This window comes from Ranitomeya variabilis, chromosome 5 (genome assembly GCF_051348905.1).
Source record: "Ranitomeya variabilis isolate aRanVar5 chromosome 5, aRanVar5.hap1, whole genome shotgun sequence".
Taxonomy (NCBI): Eukaryota; Metazoa; Chordata; class Amphibia; order Anura; family Dendrobatidae; genus Ranitomeya; species Ranitomeya variabilis.
This window is the reverse complement of record NC_135236.1, coordinates 584158088-584173562: the sequence shown is the minus strand read 5'-3', so window position 1 is coordinate 584173562 and position 15475 is coordinate 584158088. Positions and strand designations below refer to the sequence as shown.

The 15475-nt window shown below is 44.5% G+C and overlaps 1 protein-coding gene across 1 annotated transcript in view; it reads left to right on the top strand.

Annotated features, from left to right (window-relative positions):
• Window positions 1-15475, top strand: part of SLC4A9 (solute carrier family 4 member 9) — a 1224185-nt gene that overhangs the window by 1079285 nt on the left and 129425 nt on the right. The window contains exon 16 of the mRNA XM_077265989.1: window positions 10649-10827. Within this exon, the coding sequence (XP_077122104.1) occupies window positions 10649-10827 (179 nt within the window). The remainder of the gene's footprint in view (window positions 1-10648; window positions 10828-15475) is intronic.

The window sequence follows — 15475 nt, the reverse complement described above, 5'->3', positions numbered from 1 at the left end:
CAGTCCCTCGCTTGGCAACATAATAAACGCACAAGATACATACCTTCTGATGTACTGTCAGGTCCAACGATGTAATCCATCTGAAGGGGTTAACTAATATTACAAGCAGGAGCCCTGCTATAATGCAGCTGTGCTCCGTGCTTGTAATTCCCCTGCGAATGAATGAAATGTAGGTCATTGACCTACATTTCATTCATTCGCGGTGAGGCGCCCTCTGGTGGATGTTCTCATGAACTGCAGCCTGGGAACTTTTTCCCACGCTCCAGGTCATATGAGGACATCCACCAGGGGGCGCATCACCGCGACTGAAGGAAATGTAGGTCAATGACCTACATTTCATTCATTCGCCGGGGATTACAAGCACGGAGCACAGCTGCATTATAGCAGGGCTCCTGCTTGTAATATTAGTTAACCCCTTCAGATGGATTACATCGTTGGACCTGACAGTACATCAGAAGGTATGTATCTTGTGCGTTTATTATGTTGCCAAGCGAGGGACTGCAAATGGATTTGAGAGAACAATACATTATTACAACAACCGCTGTGTTTATTTCATTAAAATACTTTTCAATCATGTGTGTGTGTGTTTTTTAACCCTTTCCTACAATTGGATTAATAATGGATAGGTGTCATAATTGACGCCTCTCCATCATTAATCTGGCTTAATGTCACCTTCCAATAGCAAGGTGGCATTAACCCTTCATTACCCCATATCCCACCGCTACAGGGAGTGGGAAGAGAGGGGCCAAGTGCCAGAATAGGCGCATCTTCCAGATGTGCCTTTTCTGGGGTGGCTGGGGGCAGATGTTTTTAGCCACGGGGGGGCCAATAACCATGGACCCTCTCCTGGCTATTAATATCTGCCCTCAGTCACTGGCTTTACCACTCTGGCGGAGAAAATTGCGCGGGAGCCCACGCCAATTTTTTCCGCCATTTAACCCTTTATTTTAGCAGCTACAGCGCTGAAATTTTGCACATACACACTACTAACATTAGTAGTGTGGAATATGCAAAAAAAGGGGGATATGAGATGGTTTACTGTATGTAAACCATGTCTCATATCCTGTCGGGTTTGTGCAGGAGAAATGAAAAGCCGGCAATTGAATTACCGACTTTTCACTAACACCGCTGCGTATTTCTCGCAAGTCACACTGCTGGTCCGTGTGGAATCCGTATTTTTCTCGCCCCCATAGACTTTCATTGGCGATTTTTTTGCGCAGTACGCTGACAAACGCAGCATGCTGTGTGTTTCCATTAAGCACATTATTGCTGGTTCGTAAGTACGCAACCAGAAAAATATTGCGCATCTCTTGGATGGGTCATCCAGTCCTCTAACATTCCACGCTATAAAACTTATGTTTTTGGACATTTTGGACAAAAAGCAAAGTATCTAGCATAAAATATCACTGTTCCACTTGCAGAGAGCACACTGGCAGGTAGCTGATCATGCATACAGTAGTTCCCTAACCCAAGTACCGTACATATAAAAAAACTAATAGCACAAACAACTTAATAGACATTCCTCTTCTAATAAGGAGATTGAGGCTTTGTATGTTTCTGGAGTCGTGTGATGAGCTTCCTCTGTTATATAGCATACCGTCGGTTTGAATTCCAGCCACTCCGCATATCTAAACAGGTATTAAGTGACTACCTGCCATAGAACAGACTGACATAAATTGAAAAATATTAGATGCAGGGAAAGGGTAAAAAAGAAATCCCAACCATCCTCTTGTGTCAGGATCATACACCTCTCTGGGACGCCTGTTCCATAGGTCTTTTTCATTATTGTCCAGCCACACCAAGGCATCATGCAGGGTCTCAAAGATATGTACAGTATCTCTCCTTTTGCAGCTTCTCAGAGTTTAGCAGGATAAAGCATCGAGTAGGGCACTTGACTCTGTGTATGTGCACACATCAGGACTTCTTGCAGAAAATTCCTGACCAAAACCAGACACTTTCTGCAAGAAATCCGCATGCTTTTTTTCTCGTTTTTGATGCTTTTTTGTGCGTTTTTGACGCGTTTTTTTGTGCGTTTTTTTCCGGAGCTTCCCAATGCATTAAATAGCGGGAAAAACGCGAAAAATCAGCAAAATTAATGAACATGATGCGTTTTTTACCGCAATGTGCTTTTTTAGCGGAAAAAAACGCATTATGTGCACAAAAATTGCAGAATGCATTATAATTGATGGGATGCAAATGTATGCATTTTTATGTGTTTTTATAGCAAAGAAACGCGAACAAAACGCAACGTGTGCACACAGCCTCTCTCAGTAGTTTTTTAATATCAAAAATTTGTGTTTGCTTTTTTTGTATTTCTGCAGAAAAGTCAGAGTAAATGGAAGTTTTATATCCATTAATAGAGAGATCTTATGTTCCCTGGTGGTTCTTAGAATAGCGTCTGTCACGGTTGTGCAGCATGCGGATAATGACTGGACGTGGGGGAGCACCTGGTTGGAGGGGTCTGCTGGGCATCCTGAGCAATTGCTATTCAATTCAATGCAATGCAGTTCAATTGCAAAAACTGACAAGAGCGCCTCCTTTCATCTGGTGTTATATAGCCACTTTTCAAAAAATCCCACAGAATCCTTTCCTTCCACTTATTCGGGGACCCCCACCAGCCTTATATTATTTTTGTGCATCCTGTTTTCTAAATCGGCAATTTTATCCAACAGTAGGAAAATGTTCTGACCATTTTTCCCTTCACCATGACAGCACCGCACGTGAGAGATGGCATCCGCCCCCAGGAACAGGAAACCTGCAGCAGAGATAAAAGAATGGGGCGGCCCTTCTCTCCTCAGTTTGGTTTCCTGTTCCTGCAGGTGGATGCCTGTCGCAGAAGCTCCTACCTCCGGAGGGATCCCCCTCTGATGATACTGGTCCAGAGGCCGAGGTCAGCGGGGGGGGCCAGCCATACTCGGCGGCATTGCGTGCGGTGCTGTCCGGGTGAATAGGCTGCTGTGTCCGCGCCTTTTTTCCCCCTCGCTGGACTCCCCAGAGTCCGCTCTGTGCAGAAGGCTGGTCCGGGGATAAGGGGGGTATCCTTCACTAACGCTGGCACCGAAGTGAAGGATGACGACTTCCGGTCACGGAAGTGACGTCACACGCCGAGGGAGCCGGTGTGCTGGACACTTCCGGGCGGAAGTTTGTTCCAGAGGCGTGCACACCTCTCCTGGTACATAATAGAGCAACCAAAGGAATCGCTGGTCCTTTACAGCAGGCAATCTGCCTGCTAAGATGACTGAACCAGCGATGAATCCGGACACACTGATGATGCCTGCACCCAGAATGTCTGAGGAGGCACAAGCTACCACGGTATCTGGGGTCCTGGAGGGGTGAGTGCCTTTGTAAGTCAAACCACACATACTGATACCCTGTACACTATGTGTCTTTTAGGGAAGGAAAACCACCTCCAAACAGAAAAATAGGGTCTGTGCACAATGTGAAGAAACACTCCCTAGACTATACAGCAATAAAATCTGCCAGCCTTGTATTGACAAAACGGTTGCAGAAGAATCTTCTTCCTTATTACAAAATATTAAAACGATTATACGGGAGGAAGTCAAATCAACGGTTAAGGAGCAGCTGAAACATCATACAGCAAAGGGAACCCCCCTCCCCCAACAAGTGAACAAGGGTCGGACGTAGATTCAGGGGATGAACTGGGAGTATTAACCCCCTCTGATGCCCCAGACCTAGACTCCTCGGATGAGGAGTATGGCCACCCTTATTTTCAGTCTGAAGATATTGGGAAACTGCTCAAACTCGTTAGAGCGACCATGGGGGTGGAGACCCCTAAAGAGCCGCGGTCAGATATCCATCCCTCAGGCCTTAAAGCGCAAGTACCCCTTTGATGAAGAGATCTGTGAAAAGTGGGAAAAGGCCCCTAAGTTAGATGCTGCCATTGCCAGCACCTCTTAAGGGGTAGCATTGCCATTTGAGGACATGGGAGCCCTAAAAGACCCCCTCGACAAGAAAGCAGATGCCTTTCTAAAATCGGCTTGGGAAGCAGCAACATGGTCATTTAAACCCGGGTTTGCTGCCACTTACACAGCACGTGCTATGGTCAAGTGGTTAGAGGAGCTAACTGACCAGATCAAAAACAAATGCCTGAGAGAGAGACTACTTGAAGCATTACCCTCTCTACAGGGCACCGCAAGATTCCTGGCAGATGCTTCAATTGATTCTGTCAGAAGTGTCGCACGTGCATGTGCTTTATCCAATTCGGGTCGTAGAGCATTGTGGCTGAAAAATTGGACGGCTGACTTCCAATCAAAGGTCAAACTCTGTGGGGTACCCTGTGAAGGGCAATATCTTTTTGGTGAGGCTCTAGACGAGATCCTTGAGAAGGCATCGGACATGAAGAAGCGATTTCCACCTCCTCCCTTTCCTAGGCGCCGATGGGAAACCTCTCGTTCGTCCTTTCGTGGATCTGGATATAGAGGGACCCGCGGCCGGTCAGATGACAGGTCTAGTCTGGAAAGATCGAAAAGACAGGGGATTCCTTTTCAACAAGCCTCCTCTCAAGTCTGATCCCAAACATCAATGATGCCAAAATTCCGGTGGGGGGAAAACTCCGATGGTTTGTCCACAACTGGGCAGCACTGCTGGCTTCTCAATGGATAACCAACTTGTTGTCAGAAGGTCTAAGACTCAAGTTCTCCAGCCTCCCGCCAAATCGTGTAATAATGACCCAAGTGGCCGAAAAAAATCAGGCCACACTAGAAAGAGAAGTTCATCTCCTCATACAAAAGGAAGTATTAATAAGAGTACCTCATCAAGAGATAGGGAAAGGGTTCTACAGCACCTTGTTTCTAACGCCAAAACCAGACGGCTCGCTGAGAGTGATATTCAACCTGAAGGCTCTAAACCATTATATTCAAATAGAGAGATTCAAAATGGAGACCCTAAGAACGGCGATAAAAGTACTCGACCCAAACTGTTACATGGCAGTGATCGATCTTACAGATGCTTACTACCATGTGCCAATCGCTGTCCAACACCAACAATACCTGAGATTAGTAGTAAACCTTGCAAAAACGCCCACCCATCTACAATATCAATGTCTTCCCTTCGGGGTGGCTATAGCGCCCCGCGTGTTTACAAAAATCATTTCCGAAGTGGCGTCCTTCATCAAGAAAGAAGACATAATGCTGGTACCTTATTTGGACAATTTTTTGATAATAGCAAACAACAAAGAAAATTGTGAGAAAACAGTCGCAAGAGTACTGGAGGTGCTGACCAAATTAGGATGGATTAGAAACCTGAAAAAATCAAGACTTGTCCCAACACAGACTCAAGAATTCCTCGGGATCCTATTGGATTCAGTCAAACAGGAATGTATGTGTCCTCCCACAGAGGAAAATTCAAACTATTTAACAGAAAGTACAACTGTTCCAGCTACAACGGACCATCTCACTACGGAATGCAATGTCGCTCTTAGGAGTTCTAACGGTAACAATTCCAGCAACACGGTTGGGCACAAAGCCACACACGAGAATTACAATGGCAGATACTAACCGAACAAATGAGGAATCCATACAATCTGAATCGGAAAATTCTTCTATCTCCAAAAGTTCAGGACTCACTAGAATGGTGGCTGAGAACAAAAAATTTAATCAGCACAGTGCCGTGGTCAGTGCAGAATCCAGTAGTCCTTACTACTGATGGGAGTCCATGGGGGTGGGGAGCACACTTGGAGGATCAGGTCCTTCAGGGTCAATGGGGGGCCTCAATGACAGCAGCGTCCTCCAATCTAAAGATTTGTCGGCGGTAAGGAAAGCACTTCTCCATATAGGAGAAGGGATACAAGGAAGACATGTGGTGGTGTTGTCCGACAACAACACAACGATAGCCTATATAAATCGTCAAGGGGGCACAAGATCACCATCCCTTATGGCAGAAGCCAAAGAACTTTTCACATGGGCCGAGAACAACCTTCTTTCCTTAACTGGAACATACTTAAAAGGGTCAGAGAATCAAGTAACCGACTTCTTAAGCCATCACATTTTACATCAAGGGGAGTGGTCCCTGAACCAGGAAATATTTGGGAAAATATGTGCCGGAATCGGAAGGTGAGGAAGTTCTATTCTCTGAACCCAAGAGAACACCCGGAGGGAGTGAACGCGTTTCTATACCGATGGAACTTCCATCTAGCGTATGCATTTCCCCCGATACCATTAATCCCGACAGTCCTCAAGAAAATTCGGGAAGACAAGGCACGAGTGATCCTCATAGCTCCCTTTTGGCCGAAAAGGGCATGGTTCACGTGGCTCAGACGCATGTCTATCTCGGACCCGTGGATCCTCCTGGATGCCTCGGACCTCCTACACCAGGGACCAGTTCAACATCCCCAAGTACACAGGCTACATCTCACCGCCTGGAACTTGAGAAGGGGCTTCTATTAGCAAAAGGATTCTCAAACCCTTTGGTGACCACGTTGCTCGCTAGCAGGAAAAAGTTCACCTCAGAGAAATACCAAAAAATTTGGCAGAAATTCCTGGAATTCTCGGGACGACAGTTGTCCGAGACAAGCCAAGAAGTCCCGGTAAAAGAAATTCTAGAATTTCTCCAAAAAGGGTTAGAGAGGGGGCTATCTACTAGCACCTTAAAGGTGCAAGTCTCCACCCTGGGTGCGCTGTTTGATCAGAAACTTGCTGACCACCCTTGGGTCTATAGGTTCATCTGAGCCTCTTTTACATCTAGACCCTCAAAATTATTACCTAAGGTGGCTCCCTGGGATCTAAATTTAGTTTTAAATGCTCTAACTGTTCCCCCTTTGAGCCTCTCGATTCCATTTCAATTAAATCCTTAACCCTAAAAACTGTCCTCCTGGTTGCCTTAACTTCAGCCCGACGTACCTGCGAGCTGAAAGCTATTTCGGTGAACCCCCCTTACACTACCTTCTAGGATGCCAAAGTAGTTATCAAAACCGACCCGGCCTTCCTACCAAAGGTCAACTAAAAATTTCATAGGGACCAGGAAATTATTTTGCCCTCATTCTGCCCTCAACCAAAATCCCAGGGAGAGCAAACCTTCCATTGTCTTGATGTCAGATGCTGCCTGCTTCAATACATAGAAGCCACAAAATCTTGGCGTCAGTCGTCAGCCCTTTTTGTCACCTTCCAGGGGACAAACGGGAAAAAAGGCCTCAAAGGCAACTATTGCACGGTGGTTGCGTACGGCTATTTCACTTTCATATTCCTCTTCTGGCCAAGTTCCCCCACAGGGTGTTACGGCCTACTCCACGCGTGCTATTGCCACATCCTGGGCGGAAAGGGCAAATGCTTCGGTGGAACAGATTTGTAGAGCAGCAGTGTGGTCTTCACCCTCTACCTTCTTCAGACATTATAGGCTAGACTTAGGTCTATCAAACTTGTCTTTCGGGAGAAAGGTATTATCTGCTGTTGTCCCACCCTAGGAGTCTTCTATTTCTTCCTCTCACGTGCGGTGCTGTCATGGTGAAGAGAAAAAATTATAATTACTTCCGGGTAATTTGATTTTCCAGAACCATGACAGCACCACATTAATTCCCGCCCTGTCTTGGTGATGGTTGTGTGATTCACAAAAAAAAAAGAGAAGTTTTTTATATATAGGTAAATATATATATATATATATATATATATATATATATATATATATATATACTCTATAAAGAGCTATACAATGTAAATATAATACATGAGTGTGTACTGACAAAGCGGTCATCTTCCATACTCTGAAACAAACTGAGGAGAGAAGGGCCGCCCCATTCTTTTATCTCTGCTGCAGGTTTCCTGTTCCTGGGGGCGGATGCCATCTCTCACGTGCGGCGCTGTCATGGTTCTGTAAAATCAAATTACCCGTAAGTAATTATCATTTTTCTTAACCCTCTCCTCCAGCTCCTCTACTCTTTCACTTATTGTATGGAGGTCCTGTTTAATACAGTGAATATCCTCCTTCATGCTATCCATTTGTTCACTAAGTGATGCTAAAGTAGTGTTAGCATACCTCCCAACTTTTGAAGATGGGAAAGAGGGACAAAGTTTGCAGCAGCAAATTTTAGGCCACACCTCTGACCACACCCATTCATAATTAGTCACACCCATATCCACGTCCCAACCACACCCATTTAGCACTGCTGATCACACTGTTTCATATACAATAATTAAACAAAAAAAATGGCCACACAGTGCTCCATACTGTATAATGGCCACACATGATGCTCAATACTGTATAATGGCCGCATATGATGCTCCATACTGTATAATGACCGCACATGATGCTCCATACTGTATAATGACCGCACATGATGCTCCATTCTGTATAATGACTGCACATGATGCTCCATACTGTATAATGGCTGCACATGATGCTCCATATTGTATAATGGCCGCACATGTTGTTCTATACTGTATAATGACCGCACATGATGCTCCATACTGTATAATGACCGCACATGATGCTCCATACTGTATAATGACTGCACATGATGCTCCATATTGTATAATTACAGCACATGATGCTCCATATTGAATAATGACCACACATGATGCTCCATACAGTATAATGGCCACACATGATGCTCCATACTGTATAATGACCGCACATGATGCTCCATATTGTATAATGACCGCACATGATGCTCCATACTGTATAATGGCCACACATGATGCTCCATACTGTGTAATGACCGCACATGATGCTCCATACTGTATAATGACCGCACATGATGCTCCATATTGTATAATGACCGCACATGATGCTCCATATTGTATAATGACCACACATGATGCTCAATACTGTATAATGGCCACACAGTTCTCCATACTGTATAATGATCCCACATGATGCTCAATACTGTATAATGACCCCCCTCCTGTATGCTTGGCTCATCTCCCTCCCATCCCATATACATGGCTCATATCCCCCCTCCTGTATGCATGGCTCATATTCCCCCCCGTATGCATGGCTCCTATTCCCCCCCCCATATGCATGGCTCATATTTCCCCCCCAGTATGCATGGCTCATATTCCCCCCCTGAATGCATGGCTCATATTCCCCCCCCCTGAATGCATGGCTCATATTCCCCCCCCCCGAATGCATGGCTCATATCCCCCCCCCCCGAATGCATGGCTCATATTCCCCCCCGAATGCATGGCTCATATTCCCCCCCTGAATGCATGGCTCATATTCCCCCCCCCGAATGCATGGCTCATATTCCCCCCCTGAATGCATCATTGCATGGCTCATATCCCCCCTGAATGCATGACTCATATTTCCCCCTGGATGCATGGCTATATTCCCCCCTGAATGCATGGCTTATCTCTCCACCCCCCCGCTCCCGCTTCCGCTCCCATCTTGCATGGCGCGCCGGCTTATGTCCTCCTTCATCCCCCCGTCCCCCGTCCCATACTCACCTGTGCCACCATACTCACCTGTGCCACACTGCACAGCCGCGCCGACATCCCTCTCGCTCTGTCCCAACTCCCGGCGCAGCGGCTTCTTCCTGCGTGAGCGGTCACATGATACCGCTCATTAAGGTCATGAATATGCGCATATTCATGACCTTAATGAGCGGTACCACGTGTCCGGGGGGGCGCGGGGGGGTTGGTCAGTCGGGAGGTGACCCAGGACTTGTGTTAAGCCACGCCCCTGTGTTAAGCCAAGGGGGCGTGTCAGTTCGCTTTTCCTGCTGTCTGCGGGATCAGAGCGTCCCGTGCGGGACTGCGGGGCAAAGCATCAAATCCGGGACAGTCCCGCACAATGAGGGACGGTTGGGAGCTATGGTGTTAGTCAAGGAGCCTACTGCAAATACATTTCTCATACTTGGTTCAGGAACATCATGCTTTGGGGGAGCACATAGCACAGACTTGCTCCCTTTGGTCTGCAGGGGTGATCTTTCCTCACATGATGTATGTGAGTGTCTGCACCATGTTACCATCTTGGAACTCTTTTTCCAACCCCAGTTGCTGCTAAGTGCTATTGTGAGCATTCTTCAAGCCTGTTTGTGCCTCAGACCACAGGGAGAGTCACAGAGACTCTTGCAAAACTTTCTAGTCTCACAGCAGCATCTGCTGCTCTATCTGGGGCTGGAGTACCTTGTGTAGGAGCCATTTTGGAGGAGTCATCTTCCCGGGTCTCCTCTCCCACTTTCCTGCTGTGTGTCATAATTTATCTCCTCAGCCATGTCCCTGGAGCACAGACTGCAGTTAGAAGAGACACACTGGTCTGGGCTGCTGGACTGAGTCCAAAGCTGGGTAATCGAGGATCTTTCAGGATGGAAAGCAGGAGCTGTGTAAAACATTTCTTCACATGCTGTCCAGGCCCTGCCCGCCCATCCTCTCTAATCTGGGCAGTGGTACCCTATAAAGCACAGTTTTTGGGGGGGGTTTTAACACCATCATTTTCAATTGTTTTCTTTACAGGCATTTCTTTGTTAGCTTATTCTAATTATTCAGACCTTTTTGAACATAGTTTTTCAATCCAATAGAGAAGCTTGTGATATAAAAAAGTCACACCTATAGCATGATGCACTTTTAAAAAAATTACTGTGCCAAAAAAGCAGAAAAATAACAGGAAACATGTATTTTATGTGTTAAAACTTCATAGAGATCCCATTTTATACAAATATTTAATTATATTTTTTATTTGAAAATATTGTCTTTTGCAGAAAGGTGCAGGTCTTCATCTGGATTTTTTCTGCATATCTTTATTGATCATTGTGACATCATTCATGGGTCTTCCCTGGTATGTGTCTGCTACAGTAATCTCTCTTGCACATATGAACAGCCTTAAAATGGAGACAACTGTGTCTGCTCCTGGAGAACAGCCAAAATTTCTGGGTACCAGGTAAGATTTACGGTTATTTACAGTTGGGTAAAAATTCTGCTTCTTTTACAGGATCTTGACAAAAACTACTGCAGAAATATAAAAAATGAATAGATTCACACACAAAGAAACAGACTTAATTCAGAAATGAAGGAAATTCAGCCACAGATTTAGTAGCTTATACCCAGCATATCCTCAGTGAAATTTCCAAAAGTTGGGGTATGTTTATATGAACATATTTTCCATCTGAGTGCTTTCCATTTAGAAGACAAATCTCATGTGGACAGCACGGACAATATTAGCCTATATGCTAGTGCATATGGACTACTTTTCACACAGACCTGAATCACAGGATGAGGTAGATTAGTCTGATTTTCAGACCAGACTAGTTCATGAAAGTAGCAGGCAGGTGCAGCATCTGTCTGCCATGTGGAGAGCCACATGGACCCAATCATGTCTGCAATTTGTGACTTGATTTAGGACTTCTTTTTTTCTTTTAGGTTAATATGGTTACGGGAACATCTATTTATATAGAGGATTAATATAGTTTTTTTTCTTATTTTTTGCTACTTTTTGCATCTGTGTTCTCTAAGGATCTGCAGATGATCCGGAAGTGGCAGCACTTTGGATGCAGGGCACATTTGCTGCGTTCAAAGCGCTGCCATCTATTGAACGCAGGTGAGTCTGCATGTGTTCACTGAATTGTGCGGATTCACCGCGTTCAATACATTCTATGGGTACAATTTCTCGCAGAGGCTAGCATCTCTAGAAGAAAAATTGACATGCTACGGTCTGGAGAGATGCCTCGCATGTCCATCTCCACGGATGAGCCGCAAGTGTCTGTGGATGCCTAGTGGGCATAGGATTTCTTGAAATTCCATCCACTATGCTGTAACATCTGGATGCTGCACAAGTACGCAGCGTTCATCCAGCAGCATTTGCTGATTGTCTGAACATATCCTTAGAAGCAAAAGTAGCCTCAACTGATCTTCACTGTGCTATTGAAGGAAAAAAATAATCCACACTATCTATAAGCAGAGAGTTTGTTAGGGATTACTTAGCTAATTTAAATCTCCTGGTCCAGATTAATTAAATGCTAAAGTACTGAAAGAGTACCACTAGCCAGAATCTTTGAAAAACCCTGGAGAACAGGAGAAGTCCCACAAGATTAGAGAAGGGCAAATATTGTCCCCATCTTAAAAAAAGGAAAGAAGGCGGAGCCAGCGAACCTTACTTTTTAAACCAGGAATGATCTACAGTATGAACAAATTATTGAAAACAGCATGTTTGCAAGTAATTGGATACAAATACAGTAATTAACCAGAGCCAGCATGGGTTTGTAGCAGACAAATAATGCCAGACTAATAAAATTTACTTCTATGATGGAATCACTGACTTGGTAGATCAGGGAAATGTGGTAGTATATCTTAACTTAAGCAAAGCATTTTATAAAATGTCATACTATACTTATTTTAAAAATGACAAAATGACAAAGTATGGGATTGACAAGGTTACGGTTAGGTGAATTCAAAACTGTCTAAGGACACCAGGGACAAAATTTTAGACCTGCACAAGGCTGAGATGGGCTACAAGACAATAGGAAATCATCTAGGTGAGAAGGCAACAACTGTTTGGATAAGAATACAGTAATTAACCAGAGCCAGCATGGGTTTGTAGCAGACAAATCTTGCCAGACTAATAACATTTACTTCTATGATGGAATCACTGACTTGGTAGATCAGGGAAATGCAGTAGTATACCTTAACTTAAGCAAAGCATTTTATAAAATATGTCATACTATCCTTATTGAAAAAATGGCAAAATGACCAAGTATGGGATTGACAAGGTTACGGACAGGTGGATTCATAACTGTCTAAGGACACCAGTGACAAAAATGTAGACCTGCACAAGACTGAGATGGGCTACATGACAATAGGAAAGCATCTAGGTATGAAGGCAACAACTGTTGGCACAATTATTAGAAAATGGAAGAAACACAAAATAACTGTCAATTTTCCTTGGTCTGGGGCTCCATACCGAGATCTTGCCTTGTGGGGTAAGGATGATTCTAAAAGGGGTCAGGAATCAGTCCAGAACTACATGGGAGGACCTAGTAAATGACCTGAAGAGACCTAGGACCACAGTCACAAACATTACCGTTTGTAACACACTACACTGTCATGGATTAAACTCCTGCAGGGCATGCTAGGGCTGTCATGTCCAGGCTTGTTTGAAGTTTGCCTGTAACCATCTGGATGATCTAGAGAAGGCATGGGAGAAAGTCATGTGGTCAGATGAGACCAAAATAGACATTTTTGGAATTAACTCCACTCATCGTGTTTGGAGTGAGAAGAAGGATGAGCACAACCCCAAGAACATTGTTCCAACTGTGAAACATGATGGGGGAAACATCATACTTTGGGGGTGCTTTTCTGCAAAGGGGACAGTATGACAGCCCCATGTTGTAGGGAGGATGGATGGGGCCATTATCGCAAGATTTTGGCCAATAACTTCTGAGTAAGAGCATTGAAGGAGGGTTGTGGCTGTGTTTTCCAGCATGACAATGACCCAAAACACACAGCCACGGCAACTGAGGAGTGGCTCCGTAAGAAGCATTTCAAGGTCCTCAAGTCACCTAGTCAGTCTCCAGAGCTAAACCCCTATAAAATATCTTTGGAGGAAGCTGAAACTCAATGTTCCCCAGCGACTGCTCCAAAACCTGAAAGATCTGGAGAACATCTGTATGGAGGAGTGGGCCAAAATTTGGTTAAGAACTACAGGAAACATCTGACCTCTGTAATTACAAACAAAAGTTTCTGTACAAAATATTAAGGTCTGTTTTTCTATTGTATAAAATACTTATTTCATGCAATAAAATGCATATCAATTATGTAAAAATCATACAATTCTGTCTCTCATAGTTGAAGTGTACCTACTGTAGGAGTCTGTACTCACTCAGCTGCGGTTGAGGTAGGCACAGGAAGCAGTGTTGTTGAAATATCCAGGCAAGTTTATTAAAAACTGAATCAATCACTCTGGCTATCCAAAACAAATAAACAGCTTTTTCCAGTAATAAAAGGAAGGCAAACAGAAAGATAAACAGTCCATATAATACTGCGGGTCTGCCCGCTCAGGTCAGTGTCTTTGGCACACACACTGAAGGTCTCCACACCTCCAGCCACAGACACTGAATGAGACACCTGGCTTCTATTTTATTAGCAAAACCACACCCCTGGGGTTGGGATATGTGAGCAGTCATTCCCACCCATCTCTTATGACCACTCGTAAAACCCGGCCGTGGAACGGCCAAAATAACTCTCTCTGCACTATACTTGCTGGAACATATTTCTGAGCTCACATCACCGCAGCTAATAGCCACGATGACACATATCTCCCTTCAAGGACTCGTCCAGCAGCCATCTTACACTACAATAAAAATTACAGACCTCTCCATTCTTTGTAGGTGGCGCAAATCTTGCAAAATTGGCAGTGTATCAAATACTTATTTACCCCACTGTATTCTGTGACACATCCAGATATTCTCATACCTAACATCGCCTTGTGCAAAACTGCCCTTTGGTGTCTCCACCCTATTTAATTTTTACCCAGTTTCCTAGGACACAAACAAGGACAGAAGGCCATTTTTTCATATCCTAAGAAAATTGATTTCTTCACATGTATTGTTCTGAAAGCTTCTCTGAACACATGGTGTGGAATCTTCACCTCAAATCCACATTAATTCCGTCACTACAGACCTTAGGCTTACAGGGGTATACTGATCTTGTACACATATGCCATATCAATGTATATTACATAAATGGATAGTATATATTGATCTCACCAATGGGACCCGCAAGTATCTCGAGAGGGAAGCACTGGTGCTTTTTATGTAGCGGTGGTAGAAATGGCTATACACATGAAAGGGGGTTCTGCTATCTCTTGGCTGAGAGTGGCGCATGTCATGTCCTTATTAGTGGGATCAGCATCTGCTATACATTTCTGACAAATCCTGTGGTGTCGTGTCCCATGAATGGGAACAACTTATGTATTTTCTGTGTTATGCCTTTAATTCTGCTGTTGCTAAGGAGAAGCTTGCCCTCTGAAATTTGTCCCTTTGTCTCTCCTGTAGTTGATGATGTTAGCCCTTGCTCCTCCCTTCTTCTTCATTATTACCGTATATACTCGAGTATAAGCCGACCCGAGTATAAGTATAAAGTAATTTTGCCACAAAAAACTGGGAAAACTTATTGACTCGAGTATAAGCCTAGGGTGGAAAATGCAGCAGGTACCGGTAAATTTCAAAATTAAAAATAGATACTCCATACCGTTCATTATGGCCCCATAGATGCTCCACATAAAGCTGTGCCACATATAATGCTCTGCACCGTTCATTATGGCCCCATAGATACTCCACATAAAGCTGTGCCATGTATATAATGCTCTGCACCGTTGCCCCATAGCTGTGCCATATATATAGTGCTCTGCACCGTTGCCCCATAGCTGTGCCATATATATAGTGCTCTGCACCGTTGCCCCATAGCTGTGCCATATATATAGTGCTCTGCACCGTTGCCCCATAGCTGTGCCATATATATAGTGCTCTGCACCGTTGCCCCATAGCTGTGCCATATAGTGCTCTGCACCGTTGCCCCATAGCTGTGCCATATAG